Source organism: Xenopus laevis, chromosome 1S (assembly GCF_017654675.1).
Source record: "Xenopus laevis strain J_2021 chromosome 1S, Xenopus_laevis_v10.1, whole genome shotgun sequence".
Lineage (NCBI taxonomy): Eukaryota > Metazoa > Chordata > Amphibia > Anura > Pipidae > Xenopus > Xenopus laevis.
In genome coordinates, this window is record NC_054372.1 from 136,005,210 (window position 1) to 136,026,790 (window position 21,581).

At 38.3% G+C, this 21,581-nt stretch overlaps 1 protein-coding gene across 1 annotated transcript in view; it reads right to left on the reverse strand.

The window, feature by feature from the left end:
* The window catches only part of trpv4.S (transient receptor potential cation channel, subfamily V, member 4 S homeolog), a 48,041-nt gene that overhangs the window by 15,004 nt on the left and 11,456 nt on the right, over positions 1-21,581 (reverse strand). Inside the window, exons 2-7 of the mRNA XM_018244027.2 lie at positions 18,300-18,685; positions 10,550-10,725; positions 7,110-7,262; positions 6,272-6,412; positions 1,384-1,682; positions 514-693 (exon numbers count right to left, since the gene is read on the reverse strand). Coding sequence (XP_018099516.1) covers positions 514-693; positions 1,384-1,682; positions 6,272-6,412; positions 7,110-7,262; positions 10,550-10,725; positions 18,300-18,670 — 1,320 coding nt within the window. The 5' untranslated portion in view covers positions 18,671-18,685. The remainder of the gene's footprint in view (positions 1-513; positions 694-1,383; positions 1,683-6,271; positions 6,413-7,109; positions 7,263-10,549; positions 10,726-18,299; positions 18,686-21,581) is intronic.

Below are 21,581 nucleotides of genomic sequence, written 5' to 3' on the forward strand. Positions count from 1 at the left end.
AAGCTTAATAACAAATACCCAATTCATCAATGAAGGTTAATAGGTTAAAAGAGAATTGGCCAAAAATATATAAAACAGTAACACAATTGAATTTCAGTGTCAAAATATTTTATACCAATAGCAAAGCTGTTGCGTATGGTTTGCGGGCAACAGCAAATACACTTGAAGTGACTAATTGTATATATATATATATTTGAATAATTTTCATTACTCAATTAGAAAAATATCCTTTTAGAAAATAAAAACCTAACGCAAGAAATGAATAACCAATGAAGATGTTAAACAGGTTATTTTAAAGATTATGCTGTTTAAGCCCCAGTGACCTACAGCACAGCACCCTACCTACTTAATTGTAAAACGGCAATGAATGCATTCAGTATTATTACTTTAATGATAAAGATTTCTTGAAATTCAATTTTAAAATTGTATGAATTATGATAAAACGGCATGAATTTTGATTAAAAATATGAGAATATCTATTTTTCTGTATAAGTATTAAGTAAGGGCTCTGACCTCAACTTTACTGTTGTAAACCAGGATTTCCAGTACAGAAACCTCTTCCCCACAGGTATCCAACATAGACAAGTCATAAAGAGAAGAATAAACAGGGCCGTATACCCAGTCTCGGAACTTTCGTGAGAGGTGCCGAGCCTCTTCCTCTTTTATTTCAAGACGAATGATATGCTGGAATATCTAACATAGAGGGAAAAATGTTAGTTCTCATTCAGATGTAATGCAGAGGTAGGGTTGCTACCTGGCCGGTATATTACCGGCCTGGCCAGTAAAAATGATGGTTGATGCCAATGTTGTTAATAGGGAAAAAAGATAAATATATGGGAAGGCCGGTATTTTTTTCTAGAAAAGGTGACAACCCTATGCAGAGGATATTACAAAGTCAAAAGTCGAAACCCTTGTTTGCCCCATAAAGATGCATAAAAAGTAGAACACAACATATTCAAGAATGGAAGGAGCACTGCTAATGTGTGAATACAGCCTTAAAATAGAACAAAGAGTTGACAACTTAATATTCTTAGGGCTTTATGCATCTCCCAAGTAATACTCAATATAACAACCAGAGGGCAGTAAGCTGCAATTACTTGGAACAGTGTTAGTTCTATTAAAGGACAGAGATTAAGACTGTCAAAACCACCAACATCTTATCCAGCATATGTTCCTAAACTACTATTAATTGCTGTTATATCATCACACTTCTAAAGACATCTTATGAGCAGGCAGTACAACTCCTCGGGTCTGGCCCACAGAGCTGCAACAGGATCTGTTTGGCAGTAAACATTGTTTTTAATGCAACTAAAGCTTGCCTTCAAGCCATGAATTTAAAAATAAGCCCCTGCATTGAGGCCACTGGGATACAATAGTACTTACCCCTATTTTTCCCAGTTTTCCTGCCATCATGAGAGGCGACATGCTGTCATTGTTGAAGATTGCCTCCAAGCTAGAGTCAGGATACAACTTAGCACACTTAATGACCAAAAGATCATACATCTTGGTGACAAATTTGGTGTTTTCCCGTGTGTTGTCTGCAATAGCGACCAAGGCATGCAAAACTGTATTACCACGTAAATCCTGACGGCGTATGTCTGCCTTCTTATGAACGTTCTCCGTCAAATAGTGAACAATATCAGGCTGGTTGGTGCAAGCCGCAAGGGAAAGAGGAAGCTCACCTAGTGTAGCAAACACAAAAATCTGTTATCTTAGTACAAGTATAGAGAGAGAGAAGAGAATTGTGTTTAACACTTCCTAACACAACTGAAGACAATATAGGACATTTAGAGTTTTATCATATATGGCATTTTGGCACACTTTCTGTTGAAATCCAAAGGAACAGACCCAGGAGTGAGTCACTAGTAGATTTACACATCACAAAATTTAAAAATGCAAACTGACCTCCTTGTATCCAGACTACATCTATGCCTTTATATGACCCTATAATCCACCAGAAAAAACATGTTTCTGTAAGCCCCTTTACTTTTGTGTAATGAATGAGTTAACTCTTAACAGGGGCACAGTAAATTAGACCATGGCAGTATATATCATTATTGCAAAATATCCGAAGGGCCATAATGCCTGATTACAGCAGCCTGATCACTCTTAACCATTGGCAGTCACTTTCAATTCTACTGAATGCTAATCTCTCTCCTTAAAACAAAATAGTGCTTGCATCTTTAAAAATATTCAATGTTCTCCTGTGATATGCAATTAAAAAACTACATGTATCATAGGCATCATGTTTCCTGCTCAAATTAAACTGAAAGTGGCATTTTGATTGATATCCTTCTCTGGCAGGATCACAAACACCTGCCACTGCCCTTAAAGAGAGAAATCTGACATTATTGAAACATATATATAATATTATGGGTTTACACAATCAGGAAACAGTGCCATGACATTTCCAAATCCATGAATAATGCATTTGCACTATGGCTCCAAGATACCCAAAAAGAAGGTAAGAGTATATGTAGATACCAGAGTTAAACATAATTATAGTTTTAAGATGAGGGAAGATGTTGTTGCTAGAAATGTGCATCTAAAGCTTGTATGGCCTATAATAATAAAATCCCCAGCTCTCTAGAGATCTTGGATGTTTCTAAAGCTACATGTGAGCTCAGAATTAAGCCTTTGTGCCTCATTAGGTGTCAGGAGAGTTAATGATGGTAATCTGATGTGCTACAAAGCACACAATATCAAAGGTGTATGTACATTAGGATTGAAATCACTTCTATGTACCAATAATATTTATTTCTTTAGTATAAAAAGTGCAAAGTGAATTTTGACACCAAGGATTATTAGTGTACGAGATTGTATATACACAAAATTTTATTTGCCTGCACACATACTGTATACACATGCATATTTCCTCTGCCTGTAACCAGGATATCTCCCCATGGTCCCACATGCCCTGGGGATGGCACACAGGTGTTTAAACTGCTATCAGAAAGGACTCATTAAAGCTGTATGTTTGCATAATATTTGCAGAGAGTAAAGAATTGGATTTATGTACTACTCTATTTCATGGGTGTTGCCTATAACTTGGCCTCAACTTGAATGTCCCTGGAAGAAACAACAAGGGAATTTCTTATATATGCAGAACTTGGCAGCACTACAGAGAATAAAACCAACTTTATTTCCTACACAGCTGTGCACCTCTAGGTAAGGGAAGACACAGAGTATATATTTAGCCTTAAATAAACAGTACATATTACACTCCGCACCTCACAGCCATGTTATAGTTTGTTGTCTACCTGAGAGCTATTTGTGAGACTGCCAACCAAGCACATTTGGGCCCAATTTTGCTACCCACATGCAGAGCCATATCAGGTTATCCTACACTGAGGCCTGTGGAGGTCTGCATCAATGCACCAACCTGGTCCTTGTCAGACAAGATTTTCAAACCTGCCCAAATCATATATGGACGATTTTACCCACATGTCAGTCAGGCAGGCCCATTGATGGGCCCTTCTGATTGGGTGGCAGCTGCTCAGTTTTTACAAAGTATTTATATCCGTACATATAGTAATTTAGTTTACAGGGCAAATCCTGTCTGTAAGGACATCCCAGTCTGTGCATGCACTTTGGAGACATGATTTCATGATCAGGGGTTTAATTACTAGGGTTGTATATTGATGCTAATATGTTGCAACAAGTTGTGCTCCTGTTGTATATTCAATGTGGTTCCTAGACAGAGGTTTCTAACACCTACCTATCTCAGCTTATTTTAAATGATAAAAATGACATGGCAAAGATAATTCTAAACAAATTTCCAATATATATCATTTACGGATGTTTTATGGTTTTTTTTAAGGGGCACATTTACTTAGCTCGAGTGAAGGAATAGAATAAAAAATACTTCGAATTTCGAACGTTTTTTTCGAACTTTGACTACGACTTCGAATCGAACGATTCAAACTAAAAATCGTTTGCCTATTCGACCATTCGATAGTCGAAGTACTGTCTCTTTAAAAAAAACTTCGACCACCTACTTCACCACCTAAAACCTACCGAGCATCAATGTAAGCCTTAGGGGAAGGTCCCGTTAGGCTTTCTACCCAATTGCTGATCAAAGGAAAATCGAATGAAAGATTATTCCTTTGATCGTTCGATCGAACGAATAGCGCTAAATCCTTCTACTTCGACATTCGAAGTCGAAGGATTTAACTTTGATGGTCGAATATAGAGGGTTAATTAACCCTCGATATTCGATCCTAAGTAAATGTGCCAAAGGCCTATGCCACTATTATTGATACAGTAGTAGTGTCTGACTTTTAATTACATTTACAAATAACTTTAAACAAACTTTGTCCACACACCTTGCAATGGAGTCATTAAGCCATCAGGTGAGGTCATTTGAAATGTGTATTTTTCCAGTTTTAATGAATGAAAGGCCCATTGGTTTTCCTTATAACAGGCCTCTGTGTCCTTGCCTGTGGCTTTCATTGCTCAATACATATGTCCTGATTATTCACTTCTAGGGAACTCCCTCCTCTGGGAGACAAACTGGCAAGAGTGGTATTTATATAATGTGCACTCACTTCCTGAATAGAAGACGCTACAAAACAGCACTGTGCCTGGAAGGAACACTCAGTAACCAAAAAACAGGACAGAATAATGACAAGAACAGCGGCATGCAGTGATATAGCAGAGGAGGAAGAAACCATCTTTAATAGTGTTTAACCTTTTGAATAGATCAGATGCTCCAAACTTTTCTCACTAGAAAAGTGTAAAATGCCAATGGAAGCACAGGTGCTGGGACCTAGTGAATGAGTAATGGTTATCAATTCTATAAGCATAGCTGCAAATACTTTTATACAAGACACACAAAATATACAGGATCGTGGATTGCAACTTGAGGAGGAAAAAAGGCTACTCAGAGCTTACAACCTAAGACAACCAGTCTAGCAATCAAGTTTCTTATGCTTGAGCCCATTTGTTTTATAAGGGGTCATTTACTTTTCCTAGGCAGTGAGTGCTAGAGCTCATCTAACAAGCCCATGCATACTAGGAAATGTTGCACTCTGTTTGATTCTTGGCGCAATTTGGCGCAAGTCGCACACTTCACAGGAGGAACAGACAAGACAGTTCCTTACCGTCTCCATAGAGTCTACATGCTCTTGGATGGAACACTGCAGCATGCAGACAACGCTCACTGAAAGGGCTAGCTGTAGCTCTCTGTGTTCCAAAAACCAAGCACAAAGGCCTGCAACTATTCTGCAATAGAAGAAGGCAGCATGCTTAGGAGTTTGTAAATGACCACTAACTTAATACTAACTTAATACAGACAATACTACACTAGCTGTAGTAGTCACATTCATTTCAAACCTTATTTTATGTTTTCGATCTCTTAACTCTACCTAACAAACGTTGAGCTAAACTACACCCAGGAAGTTACCTTCTGCATGCAAAAGATTTTTTTTTCGTGTACGGACTCGCAGTTCACAGGCAAAACACAGGTACCAGTAAACATAAAAGTAGTGACTTGGGAGAACTTACTATGATCCTTTGGATACATCAAGGGGCAGATGTATCAAGGGTCGAATTTCGAGGGGTTAAATCCCTCGAAGTTCGACTGGAGAATAGAATCAATAGGGAATTCGGGCGAATTTACGCGCTGGCGAATAGTCGAATGGGCGAATATTCGCCCGGCGATTAGTCGAGCGATCGAATATTCGTTCGAAGGATTTTCACTCGATCGAATGATCGATTGAATGCCTTTTTATTCGATAAAAAACTTAGAAAAAAGCCTATGGGACTTTCCCATAGGCTTTTAAAGCAATTCGGTAGGTTTAATCTGGCGAAGTAGGCAGTTGAATGATTTTTAAAAGAACAGTACTTCGACTATCGAATGGGCGAATAGTCGCAGCGTTTTTTCGCTCAATCTATTCGAATAATTCTACTCAGGCGAATTTACTCCAATTTGATAGTCGAGGAGCACAAAAAACTCTATTTCCCTCTATTCATTCACCCGAGCTTAGTGAATCTGCCCCTAAGAGTCCCTGGAATTATATGCAAATAAAATGCAAGACAACAGAGCTTATTTGTTAAAGGAACAGTAACACCAAAAATTTGTATTTTAAAGTAATAAAACTATAATGTCGTGTTGTGCTGCACTGGCAGCACAAACAACGGGAAAATTCCAGCGATTTTTAGGAAGGAATGATTACTTTGCAACAAAAAGTTTCTGGGAGAGAATTAAGCCATAACTAAGATATTGTTAGCAAGTAAGAAGATTTCCAGATGGAATAAGGAACTGGCTTACCAAAGTAAAAGTATCCACCTTCATCCTTTGGTTGAAAGAAACGCCCTCTGGCTTGAGCATGAACATCAGCCCCTTTCTCCACCAGCAACTCAACATAATGTTTACAGCGCCTCTCAATGGCTATGTGAAGAGCTGTTTGGCCTGAAACAATATAACAAAATATACACACCAACAGTCCATTTAAAAAAATGCATTTGAAACATACACTTTCCCCATCATGCTTAACTGGAGAAATATTGTACAATAAAGGTAAGAATTCTATTGCTTTCCATGGCATTCAAGCTAATTGGGTGCACTGTGCCATTGCAGTTTAAGAATAATATATGCCTGGTACTGTACATAATATGGCAGCTTCCACACAAATTTTAGCCAATGCATGAGCAAAGCAGTCAATGTCTGCTGGTGTCTAGGAGTCCAAGCAATCTGAAAAGTAATTAGAATTGTACAGATTTCCATAGGACATTCTAGTTAATTCATTTTTAGCAAATGATATTAATTCATGTATATGATCACCAGACAAATCAATTAACTGGCCACCTGACTCATCTAATCATTCAGAAGACAACCAAACAATTAGATCAGGGATAGCAGTAGTCTAATATGCTACTAGTATGTGTAGCTAAATGTGTCAATAATTTACCCTTCTGGCTGGAAGTTAAAATGAAGAAAATAGCATATATGTACCCAACCTTAGATCCATGTATTTCTACCCTGTTGTTCTTGGAAGTGCACTGAATTAGCATTTCTTGATCCCTGGTAGGGGAAATATTGTTGCTAGTGGTTAATATGACTTAATGTAAACTGCATTAACATATCACTTTTCTGGACAGGTACCCACCTCTATAGTAAACATCTCTGAAGGGTGAGTTAATAAATTCCCGCAGATTGCCAGTTTTTTCAGCAATGTCAATTAACATGGGGATGGTGTCATTTTTGCCGTCGTTCAGGTTCATAAGAGCTTTGGGCAAACAAGTCTTCCCTGTAGACGCTTCTATAATGTTAAAAGGCAGGAATCTTAGACAGATATACATAAATTAATGATGAAAAAACACATACAGATAAGAAATCTCATGACTGGACAAACAGAGGAACTATTTACAATAAATTAGAGAAGTGTGTCTGGACAGATGAAGAAGTATTTGGACATGTGGTGAAATGTTTATTGGAGGTTTGGGCAACACTACTGCCTATAATGAAAACCTGTCTCAGATAGTGAGCCCCAGCAAGTAACATGTGGCCTTTATGTGGACAAACCTCTGGATGCAAGATGAGATCCTAAAACACAGTTGGCATAACAGTGGCTTGCTAATGCAGTATCTAGTAGTGATGCATTTAATACCAACTGGGCTTTCTGAGTAATTGTGAGTCATCCAATTAGCTTCTATGGTTCAATATTGCTTGAATAACGTCAGAACTGATAATCAGGCCCATACCCCTAACTCACTGCAGCTAATCAGATATTTCCATTCAATATCCTAACCGCAGGCGATTAGATGCTGATTAGTTGCCATGAATTAAAAAAATGAAAAAATGATGTCCATGTTACTATATAGTTAACATATCGGGGGCCAATTCACTATGGGTCGAATATCGAGGGTTAATTAACCCTCGATATTCGACTAGGAATTAAAATCCTTCGACTTCGAATATCGAAGTCGAAGGATTTAGCGCAGATAGTTCGATCGAACGATGGAAGGATAATTCCTTCGATCGAACTATAAATTCCTTATATTCAAAGGATTTTAATCCAACGATCGAAGGAATATCCTTCGATCAAAAAAAGTTAGCCAAGCCTATGGGGACCTTCCCCATAGGCTAACATTGACTTCGGTAGCTTTTAGATGGCGAACTAGGGGGTCGAAGTTTTTTTTTAAAGAGACAGTACTTCGACTATCGAATGGTCGAATAGTCGAACGATTTTTACTTCGAATCCTACGATTCGAAGTCGTAGTCGAAGGTCGAAGTAGCCCATTCGATGGTCGAAGTAGCCCAAAAAAAACTTCGAAATTCGAAGTTTTTTACCTTCGAATCCTTCACTCGAAGTTAGTGAATCGGCCCCATCATGTTATATATCAGTTTGACCGAGTTACCATTCTCCCATATGGCCGATGCTATAACTAGCAGTACTAAGGATACTAGAAAAAAAAACCTCTACATATCAAAAACATTATGTGACGGTTTCTATTGAACTCTACGCAGTCCCGACGAAATACTGCTTGTATGCCTATTTAAAGGGTATGTTTGGTAGTTTGACCAACTTCTAAATACTGCTATGAGCTGTTGAACTTCCAGAAAAATGCTTTTTTAATAAAAAAAAATACTGCCGGTTCACTGCCTGTCCGTACATGCCCTAAGCAGCACACTTCCTAAACTATAATAAGAAACTGCTGCCAACTATTCAATGTGTGTTAATTATCACAATTTTCACCGAAGGACAGGAGCTTTTAAAATTCCTGGTATGTTCTTGCCATGCACACAGCACACAGCAATATGGCAAGGCCAAGCAACATTCATTTCATCCAGCATGCTGAATTGTATCCCTTATAGCAGCACATATCAGGACATGAAAACTATTAATAAAAGCATTGCAAATGAGTTTGTTTTAATAAGTCACACATTCCTTATGCCAACTAGTGGGTGAGAGGGTCCTATTTAGATGAAACAGAGGAGGCGGGGATGTATACATTTTTTTCACTAGTTAAAGGAAAACTATACCCCCCAAACAATGTAGGTCTCTATTAAAAGATACTGAGTAAAACAGCTCATGTGTAAAACCCTGCTTCATGTAAATGAACCATTATCATAATAATATACTTTTTTATTATTATGTGCCATTGGGTAATCATAAATAGAAAATTGCCATTTTAAAAAATAAGGGCCGCCCCCTGAGATCGTAAGATTCACTGTGCACACATACAAACCACCTGTTACAGTTAGGGGCAAATTCATCAATGGTCGAATTTCGAGGGGTTAAATCCCTCGAAATTCGACTGGGGAATAGAATCGAATAGGCAATTCGGGCGAATTTACTCGCTGGCGAATAGTCGAAATTGGCGAATATTCGCCAGGCGAAAAGGCACCCGATCGAATATTTGCTCGAAAGATTTTAGTTTGATCGAAGAAGGCCTTTTTATTCGATCAAAAACTTGGAAAACAAGTCTATGGGACTTTCCCATAGGCTTTTAAAGCAATTCAGTAGGTTTTAGGTGCCGAAGTAGGCAGTCGAAGTATTTTTAAAAGAGACAGTACTTTGATTATCGAATGGGTGAATATTCGCAGCGTTTTTGCGCTCGATCTATTCGAATCATTCTACTCAGGCGAATTTACGCCAATATGATAGTCGAGGAGCACAAAAAAACACTCAAAATTCAAAGTTTTTTAATTCGAATCCTTCACTCGAGCTTGATGAATCGGCCCCTTAGTGTTGTAGTATTTCTGGTCAGGTGATCTCTGAGGCAGCACAGATAGAGTCACGAAATGGTGGTTCAAGGCAAGAGATGTAAAAGGGCAAAATTTATGTAAATATATATTCCAGTTTGGTAAGATTCTTTAATATGTTATTCAATTTGATATAAACTATCTGTTGCTTAAGTATTCATTTTGGGGGTATAGTTTTCCTTTAGAATTCTTGCACCGACACAAAAGCGTAAACTGTATCTGTAACAGGAAGGGGAACCAGCAGATTCAGTAAAATTGTATGCAGTGAATGTGTTGTAAAAAGGTGTGCTATACAGCAGTAAGGAAGACAGTACAGTTATGGGACCTATTATCCAGAATGCTCAGGACCAGGGCAGATAAGTGATCTTTCCGTAAACATTAAATAACCAAAATAAGATTGTTTTGCCTCTAATAAGGATTAATTATATCTTAGTTTGGACACAAGATACTGTATCGTTATTACAGAGAAAAGGGAAATCAGTTTTTAAAAATCTGAATTATTTGATTAAAATGGAGTCTATGGGAGATGGCCTTCCCATAATTCGGAGATTTCTGGAAATGGGTTGTGACTTCTTTTTATGCTCTTCTGATTGTATGGGATGTGGTTACTCCTTCATGGAAATGTAATTATATATTTAGATGGTGGTGTGATTGTAGCAATCCATTACATGGGGAAGGTTTGTTAGCCTCTGGCAGCATTGGGGTTACAAAAGAGGTTAGATTCCCACCTTGATATGATCCTTTTTAGAATTGTAACATTTTTCCAGATTAAATACTGTAGAGTGGTTGAGAAATGAGTGAACAAAGCAGAACACCGAACTTGCCAATACTGCACCTAACCTCGAAATTCTTCATCTGTCAGGCGCTTCTTCTGAGCCAACAAGAAAGGTAGGAATCCCTCCAGTTCTGCTGTGCAGCCTCGTGAAACAATGTCAAAAAGGATGTGCCTATTAAACAATTTTATGACTGGAGGCGGAGGATCAGGACTTGAAGCCTGTGATTTCAAATTCTCTTTTCTAGAACACAAAAATTTGTTAAAAAGTAATTAAAGATTGTAATAAAAATTGTGAACCAGTCCAACCCTTCAAAACAGTTATTAGCTGCTTACTAACCAACATACGATGGGTAGGCCTAGAGCCATGCAGGTGACTAGATTACAAAATATGGCCATTTCAAATGATGACAAAGCTTGTTGCTAACCCATCCATGATAGTAAAAATGCTATTAAAGGGGATGTAAAATTATCCTACTAAGTTAATGGATTCTAGCAGAATCCCTAGAAATAAGTTACTTTCAAATATTTGAATTGTCTCTAATATTGCCTTCCAATTGGTCTCCAGCTGAACAGTCTTTTCCACACAGTGGGAGCCAATCAGAAGCAGGCCCTGTCTAGTAGCTGTGGGTTCTGGCAAAAGCCAGAGGGGTTGCTGTAAGATGCCATAGAAAGTCACTATTTATTGGGCTGAAGGTGGCCATACATGGATAGATCCGCTCGTTTGGCGATATCGCCAAACGAGCGGATCTCCCTCCGATATGCCCACCTTGAGGTGGGCAATATCGGGCTGATCCGATCGTGGGCCCTAGGGCCCAACGATCGGATCCTAGCGTTTCGCAAACGGGCGGTCGGATCGCGGGACCGCATCAACGAACAGATGCAGCCGCGATCCGACGGGATTTTTAACCCCATCCGATCGAGATCTGGCCGACTTTCGGCCAGATCTCGATCGGGGAAGCCCGTCGGGGGCCCCCATACACGGGCCAATAAGCTGCCGACTCGGTCTGTCGGCAGCTTTTATCGGCCCGTGTATGGCCACCTTGAGGCTGTTTGGGCCTTGTTGTACTTGGAATGCCAGGGTCTATTTTTTTTTTTTAATTCACTTACTTTTATTTTTCAATATGCATATCACCAAACATTATTGCAACATATCATAGTAAACATCAAAAGGCACTTGTTTCGACTCCAACTGAGAAATATCCTTGTTGTGGCCTCTAACAGTGCCACCTTATTGTTATGCATTGCAATTACACAGCACACATAAAAAAACAAAAAAAAAAAAAAAGAAAGAAAATATAAAATAAAACTAAAACAACAAAAAGGAGCAAAAGAAATGCCTTTTCACCATCTTGACATAGTGTATGATTACATGCCTTACATCTAGCATAAACACCTTATACATAAAATCTGATACGACAGGAGGAGGAGGACCGCTGGATACGCAGGAGAGTATTTTGTCATACACAGGCAGAGGAGACCAAGACCTCTGCCTTTGCCATAGTATTACCTATCTATATCATCAAGGCTGCATATTCCTGAGATTCAGTAAAGAGAGTCCATTTTTGCCTGAACTTTGCCTCTTGTGTGTGATTATGTCTCGGGACTTTGTAGCTTTCGAACTGGAATATTTCCTGCATCTGTGTAATCAATTCCTTGACCGATGGAACCTGTTCCGTTCTCCAATATCTAGGTATTAATGCTTTCGCCACATAATCAAGGTAGATACAATCAAACGCTTATATTGCGTCATGAGCATGGGATTGTGATGAAGCAAAAAGAAAGCTGCTGACTCAGTGATGGCCATGTCCATGAATTTAGGCAACAATTGTATAATTTCTGACCAGTATGGTCGTATCTTCGGGCAATCCCACATGATGTGTGTCAGTGTCCCTGTTGTTTGTTTGCAACTCCAACAGGTATCCGGAAGTTTGGGATATATCTTGGCCAGCTTTGAGGGAACTCTATACCACTGAGATAAGATTTTATGGTTATGATCCTGCAATTTGGTACTGGTCGCCGTTTGAAAAGTTTTTTCTATTATTGAGGACCATTCTATATCTGAGAATTCGGAATAAAGTACCCCCTCTTCTATATCTGAGAATACGGAATAAAGTACCCCCAGAATAAAGTACTCGGAGTTCCATGACCTGTATAAAAACACTCGGCCTTCGGCCTCGTGTTTTTATATGGTCATGAAACTCCTCAGTAACTTATAATATCCTTATAATTTACAAGAGGGGGTACTTTATTCACTATATAAAGAGCTCTTAGAGATGTCATCAGTTGTAAGCAGTGCTTAGTAAGTTTTAAAACATGAGGATAAGTTCCATGACCTGTATAAAAGCATTTGGCATTCACGTACGGTCATGGAACTCCAAGGTGACTTATTGTATCCCTATATTTTACAATAGGGGGTAAAAAATACATATACAGTAATACACAAGAGACATGAAGATCCAGTAAATTATATCCATAGCAACAGTACTTTGTGATCTTTTCTGCTGATTCACTGCACATGGTCTGTGCTGCAGTCCTTTACCTGAGCTCCGACTCTCATTCTCATGAGCATCAGAATGTAATATTGCATCAGAATGTATCAGAATGTAATAATCAGCTATGTAGCATCAGATTATATTACAGACAAAGACCTTCTCAGTGCAATTTGTTTATATTTTTAATGATCTGGTAAGCTTACATTGCAATAATAATATACTAGAAATAGATGCAGCCTAATTACCAAGGAGTTTTGACCTGATGTGACAGGAGATAGGACAGCAGATGGAGGCAGTACATGAAAAAATTAAAACAAGCAGAAGAAAAATGGCCCAAAAAAGTTCCCAGTTTGCACAGTATAAACATGTCTAGCATAAGAACCTGCTTTACTAGGTACAGCTCCACAAGGAGATTAATATTAATGTGCATCGGCCATAAAAGGAGGGCTGAAGGATTGCCTAGTTAATACAAGGATTTAACACCTATCTATTACTTCTACAGCATAGTGTAACATAACCTAAACTGACCTCAATATTTTAGGCCACCAAAGAAACTTTGATGAAAGGTTTTGTTGCTTTGATGAATCATGTAAGGACCAGAAAATGGAGGGAAAAACTATTTCCCGTGCTGATGTTATTTAAATGGTATACCAATGGAGATTCATTGTGTTGCTTTTCCTTCCAACATTTTTTTTATGGGCAGAGTTTTATTTGGCAGAATAACTGTTCAAATAATTGACCGGTCTATTTCCTCAACATATTTATTCATCATTTCTTATATGTCTAAGGTTTATTTTATTTCAACAGTGTATGGACAGTTGTGCTTGAAAATGTATGTACCCTTTCAAATTTTCTATATTTTTATATGAATGTGACTGAACACATCATCTGAATTCAAACAAGTAGATGAAGAAAACCTAGATAAAAATGATTATATTTGGTGTTGTACATGTACATGTATTTATTGGACAAAAATGATTCGACAACATGCCCAGGCACATGCATACAAAAAATGAGCAAATGCTGCGACTTGCTTATTATGCGCATGTGTGTTGTCAGAAGCATATTATGCGCAAGTGCTATGCACGACATGGCCACTTGCACCGGGAGCTTCCTCCCTGTATTTTTTTTTAAAAAAAATAGTTACCCCCAATATGACCCTAACTGCACAAAAAACATTTAAATAGTTTAAAAAATTAACTATAATAACTGTTAATACAATAGTATTTAATATAAAGGTGAACTACTATGTACAAAGGCATTATGACTGCTGTAGCCCTCTTCCATTAATGGCACACAGGATGTTACGTAGTGTTTTGTCACTGCAGAGAGCTTCAATGGAAGGGGACAAAACTGTACAAATCTTTCACACTTTCTAATCTGATCCCCCACTCCATGGTGAGCAAAGAAATAGAAGACAGAATATTAAAGCAAACAAATGGGGAAAGAAGGGTTTCACAGAATGGGGAATGAATAGTAGATGTGAAGAAAGAGAAAAAATAAAATTAAGTAAATGGAAGTTCAAAGAAAATGAATGATAAAATGGAAAAGTAAAAAAAGGGCAGGAGAAGAAAATAAAATATGGGGAGAGAAGACTACAACTGAAAAAAGGGTGAAGAAAGAATAAAGTACAAATTTGAGTATGGAAAGGCTTAAATCAGGGGTGTCCAACCTGCAGCCCAGGATAGATATGAATGCGGAAGAGAAAAGGAAGAGAAGGGGGAAAAAAGAAAGAAATTAAGAAATAAATGTATGAAAATACAGAGAAAACGAGAGTGAAATAACACTCTGTGCTCTCTAAGTCCAGACACATTAACCACCTCAGTCTATCATCTTGTTAGGAACAGGTTTACTATGCCAGATTGTAACAATGTGGTGACCTATGGAGTAGGGGGGACTCTGTCCATTACCCAGTTAGTAATAATAATAATATAATAATGTCTGTTAATGCCTGGTATTGTAGTTATTTTATGTGTATTTTCTTTAATTTTACAAATTAAAAGTGTTTGTGTATTTCATGTGTGGCCCCAGACGATTTTTCTTTTTCCAATGTGGCCCAGAGAAGCCAAAAGTTTGGACACCCCTGGCTTAAATGAACCACACAGCACACTTGAGAAGACTGCGCGAAAAGTATATATGTGTGTGGCAGCATATGTCAGGTTTGCATGGGTTTCAAGTACACATACTTCACACACATTGCTAATAGCTCAACAGTGTTTAGGGTTGCCACCCAGCCGGTATTTTACCGGCCTAGCCGGTAAAATACCTGCCAAGGCCAGGGCCGGTATTACAAATTTACCGGCAATGTAGCTGCCGGTAAATTTGTAATACGATTAAAAGGAGCCCTCGGCCTGCCCCCAATCCCCTGGAACTTACCTTTTCTTTTACTTCTAGCGTCCGTGGCGCGGCCCCACCCCTTTTGACGTCATGTCCCACCCCTTTTGACATCACAGCCTGCCCCTTTGTGTCCCCGCCCCCCAGCAGCCGGTAAAACATTTTAAAAAAGGTGGCAACCCTATCAGTGTTACATAAATGTATGTGTGTGTCATGGGCTAGGGGGCTGACTAAATGTTAAGAATCATTGATAGAGGACTGAGCAAAAACAAAAGCTCTTCAGTGTGAGCTACATTTTAGTATGCAAATGTATACAGAAATAAGAAGATGGCTGTTCTTAGCAGGATACATTTCACTTTCCTACATAATTGTCTCTTAAATATAGTGAACTAGACTGCAAACTGTTACAATTTCACTTGATCGGATGGCTATATTTAATTCTTTATCAATCTAAGCAGATTATTGTTTGTGGGACTTTACATGTTTAATTTTTCTGTGAGCTTGGGTATCTATGTGAATGTATATATATATATATATATATATATATATATATATATATATATATATATATATATATATATATATATATATATATATATATAGTCCACGAGGTAGTCAGCACTACAGAAAAGTAGTTTAAGATGCCTGGGTGCAGTATCAATAATATCAATACATATTCAGCAAGGAAGATCCGCACTCTCAGTTCTTAAGTAAAAATGTAAAAAGTTTTATTGTCACATAAGAGACTGACGTTTCGGCCACCTCCGAGGCCTTTCTCAAAGGAGGAGGCCGAAACGTCAGTCTCGTATGTAACAATAAAACTTTTTACATTTTTACTTAAGAACTGAGAGTGCGGATCTTCCTTGCTGAATATGTATTGATATTATTGATACTGCACCCAGGCATCTTAAACTACTTTTCTGTAGTGCTGACTACCTCGTGGACTATATATATATATATATATATATATATATATATATATATATATATATATATATATATATATATATATATATACACACACACACACTGTATATAGAGTTACAGTTCTTTATCTATAAACAGACATGGTCTTTTGCTTTGCATTATGAAATGTTTATAAATTCCCCTTAAATCTGTAGGAGGATAAATGAGGTATGTGCAGGAAGAAACAGAATGCATTCCTGAAATGTGTCATGGATTTGCATTGCCTCTGCATCTGGGACTATGAACCTGATATATGACAGAGTTTTACATGAGGCAGTAACATCACCCTTGACTTCACCCTCTTGACCAGCCACATAAAGACTGGAGTGAACATAGGTCTAATGTAATTAGCCAGAACAATAGCCAGAACCCAACTTACTCCTTTGCAGCTCTCAAACCTGTTAGTCAGTCAAACTAGAAGAGGATCCATCTGTGTGGCCAGGATAAAAAACAAACTGACTAAACATGATCCATGTAAAATGTTCCATGTAGCCCCTTTCATGTTTCTGTCTAACAGGTTCGATCTATGCAAAGGAGAAAGTTTGTTCTGGTTATTCTATTAGACATCCATTCTAACTATATTGAAAACATGTTTTATTTTGTACAGTCTATTTTTTTACCCACTTTTATTTTTACACTGAAAAGTTATTTTAAGTGAGAATATACCACTGAAGTCCCACTCATGCATAAACTGATGTAAGATTTTTTTTGTGTACTCAATAAGTTATATAGTCTTATATTACTGCATATTAATGGGAACTAAATGGAACAAACCTCTGTATATGAAAGGACATTTGTGTCAACAAATGAAGATAACTAGAAATGCAGTATGATTTAGGGTCCTCCCTTCTGTAAAGGTTAATTAATTAATTATGTTCTTGGTACATTAGATGGTTTTGCAAAAATGGAAGGAACCATCAGCAAGCTGCTTTAAATGGCTTTGAAGCCAGGAATGTTTACTTATTAGCTGGATTTCAGAGTAGCCTGCAGTGATTTGTGCAACAAAGCACTCCGCAGTAAAAGGCTTAAAAGTGCTGACCCTGAAATCAGAAACTACAAATGGATTATTTTTTTCCCCTGAGTCTGTACAACAGTCAATAATTATAGTTGAGACAGTTAATGTAAAACTCAACTTTGCCAGAAAGGTATAGAACAAAGAGGGTTCCGAGACTTTAATAAGGCACCCAAGATGTTTACACATTATGCTATCATACCTAGAAGAAATCATGTATTGTAAAATGCAATGCATGTAGTTAAATATATTTTAACACACAGTAACGTAACTAGAGGGGGGCGGGCCCTGGCGTGGGACGTGCAGCTGGGGTCCCCCTCTGTACGCTGTTTTCTGGGCGGAATCCAGTGGTGCGCAAGCTGCCGGGGGGCCCTGAGGGGATACGGACCCTGGCCCAATTGCACCCTCTGCTCCCCCGGTAGTTACGCCATGGTTAACACAAGTCCTACTTATGGGCTTTATCATAAGTCACATTACTTAGTGCTGCCATAGTTGGCTTACTTGGTTGTGTAACTACAACAATTAGTATATTTCATGTTAGGTCTGCTGTACAAAGAGAGAGGTAAACCAGCTCCATGAAATAACTTCAACTCTGCATCTTGGATTCCAGTGCAATCAGACTTGCTCAGATTGACTCAAGTGGGTCTAGCTGGTTCTGGCATCTGTTTACTAACGGAACTTCAAGAGAGGAGAGGAAAAACAGATGTGGATTACACAGGGGGTAAAGGTTCTAAAGACTGCAGCAAAAAATTATAAGGAAACAATTAGCTGTTGAAAAGGATAGGTTTATCACAGGCTTTAAATTCACTTTAAAATATTTAATTTTATTCATCACTTATTTAATGTCTTCAAGCTTCAAAGTTTAAACTAGCTCAGTCTCTAACAATTATAGAGTCTTAGCATTTTAAAGCAGTCTATAATGATATTATAATAATGATAACTTAGGAAGAAAAAATAGTTGTATTAGAGTTAATCTTGAATTTAAAAAAAATGTTAAAAGCCATAACTTACTCTAAAAGTATTTTCTTCCGCCTCCGCCTGTTTTCTGTAGGGTGATGGTGATAGGTTTCATAACCAAACAATGAGTCCATGGGGGCTTTTTTAGGTGCAGAAGATTCATAAATGGTGGATTCCAGAAGGTCCCTGGGGTTGGATATACCTTTTCTGAATTGTCCTTGAAACCTTATTCTAAGGTTCTGCTTATTATCTGGAACATGGGGACTTCGGGCCCCTTCATTGGGAGCTGAACCTTCCTCATTTTCGAACAGGTTTGCAAGAGATGATAGCGGAAAACTGTCATTATGTGCGGAGCCATCATCCCCTTGGTAATCATCAATGTCAACAGAGGCATTAGGTTTGAGGTGGTGTAAGGGATCCGCCATATTTTACACCTGGTACTTTGAAAGATAAAGAAAATATTACAAATGTTATATGTGCAATTATTCATAGTCAACACCACAGCTAGTATGTATTTAATGAAAAAAAAATCTATACAATCCATTTGCATTAGTATGTAATGTTTAAGACATCATAATTCTTTCCAGATTTCAGATGGGGTCACTGACCCATCTAAAAACGAATGTCCTGTAAGGCTACACACTTACTTACTGCTACTTATTCAGGCCATTTCCTATTCATATTCCAATCTCTTATTCAAATCACTGCATGGTTACTGCATGGTTCAACGATATAACTTTAGAAGAAGTTGGACACCTTAAAGGGACGTTTTACTAGAATTCCTTTAATACCATTTGGCTACTGCACAAGGTTAATAGTGAAGTTTTCTGGCACATTAAAAGGTTTTGTTCCCATACTTTTTGCAGGGCAAGCAAATCCATATATATCATTGAACTTCTCTCTCAATTCTTCCGCTCAAACCTATTAAACACTCTCAAGACTTGAGTGGCACAAATGGAAACTCTCATATTTCAGACAGGGAATTACCGATCCTGTGAGACTTCTTTCATTTTGCAAACCCACTACAGATCTTTTGTACCAGCAAGGAATAAAAGAAAGCCATATGAGTACCAAGAAATACACCCACATAAAACCACAGAAAGAATAATTGCTATTATCCAACATTATACATATGGGATTGCTACTACATATTATAAAGAGGTCTGCGGTGATATATAATATGTGTATAAAGGAAATAATGAGTGTATTATGTATCCCGTTGGGTGTATACCTATGAATCTTTCCAAATAGAGCTCTGAGGCAGCATAAGTTCTAAGCAAAGTTTTCTATGGCTGCAGAAATATGGGTAAGTGTCATCAGAGGCACTTTCCAGGGACCAATGCAGCCAGTATTTTCTCAGCAGCAAGTTGTTATTCACCCATATGACCTTTATGAACAGCTATATGAACATGAATGGCAACAGCAATTTAAAATGAAGAGTTCTCTTTCCAATAGCGCCCTTCTTTGAATAAGACACACACGTATGTTTGAGGCAAAGGCCTTTTTTCTTTTGACACATCCCATAACTATAATTTGTGGAAAGCCAAATGAAGCCCCAACTGGTAACAGCATTGACATTATTCCAAAGGACAATTAATGTACTGTACCTCTACTCCCCAGCATGTTTACAAGACCATAAAGGTCAGCTCATTAGCATTTGTGTGACTTCAAGAGCACTATGGAGCTCCAGACATGTGTTTACAAAAGTCAAACCCTTCCTGGCTTTTTCCTTCTCACACATTTGTCAAATAAGTCCCACTGTATGCATTGTACATTTATACTGTCATAGGTGGTGGGTGATATTTTCATTCGGATAGGCTAGTCTATTATGCTACACTTACCACTGCTAGTTTTCAAATCCCACAAAAAAGTAGAATAAACAAGGGTCATTTTTGGACAGTGGGCAAATTTGCACCTGGACAGTAACCCATAGCGACCAATCTGTGATTAGCAATTTTTAGCCAGCTTCAGGTTCAACACTGAATGCAACCTCCCCCACCCCCACTCTGGATGCAATTTTGCTTGGTGCGAGCATCCAGTGGGCCCAGAGGGGGGGCAGGCCTGGGTGTCAATGCCATACATAATTCATTTTATGTAAAAGTGTAACAAAAAATAGCACAATAAAATCAACTGAACATATTACTTAATGTTAAAAAGTAATGAAATCCTGGAGATGATGTAGTATAATAAAATGAATGTTGCTTCTTGTAGAGTAGTGCTATAGCCAACCTAACTACAGTAAATCAGGGTATAAACACACACAAACACAGATTAAGACACAGGCACACAAATTCTGATATACTTAGGCATACTCAGGCTAATTTAGGCAGGAGCATACACACAGATGCAGTCATAGTAGGGCAGGCATTGCAAATTTACATACATTTTTGGCAGGCACACAGAAACACATCCTTGGGCACCACACAGACTCTGCCATGCACACACATCCACAGTCAGGCCCCACACTGATTCAGAAGAGATATGTGGTTGAGCATGCAGAAATACACCATGATCTCTCACATATCCACACCTGATGCCCCAAGTTTCCCCAGGGGCAGTTTCTCTGCTCCTTCCTAAGAACCTAAGGGTTTGTTGTATACAGCCAGAAATCAAATAGACCAGGATAACATTTGGCCAATGGAACACAAGCACATATATACTGTATGTCAGGACTCTTTGGGATTCAAACCCTGGCCTGCTAGGTAGCTGGACTGTGTGCTTTCCTTCTGAGCCACTGGGGCTTTTAGAGTTGTGACTGGCTGGTACTGCTATGTATCAGATATTGCTCCCTGAACAAAATGCCTACCTGGTTAACATCATGTGTTGGTGATTAAACAATTTAGGGCCTTTATAAGCCAGCTACGTGCAGCACATGGTGCTTGATCATCTGAGCTCCTAAGCCCGATCTAGCCTCTGACTTCTGTGATCCCTGATCCACAGTTCCTGTGTTCCCTGCCTTGTTCCGTGTCCATTGCCCATTTCCCTTGCTCCTGTTACCCTGTTGCCCGATTCCTACTGCTGTGGCTTTCCCTAGTTCTGACCTCCTGCCTGTTACTTGACCTTGCTTGATTTCTGCCTGCCAGAAATGTGATTGTGTTGTATGAAAAAGTAGCAGACAGAAGTCGAATTTAACATAATGCTACAAAACCCTAGCTTTTAAATGGGCAATGCAGGATATGACATCACAACTAGTGCCATCATTAATATGTATATGGATTTCAGGTATCTAAGATATAATATATAAAAAGAACAGGAAACAGAATACCATAAAAAGACATATAAATCAAAATCTTTGTAAAGTCTGTACATAGCCAATGATTGTAGTTGATGTATCCA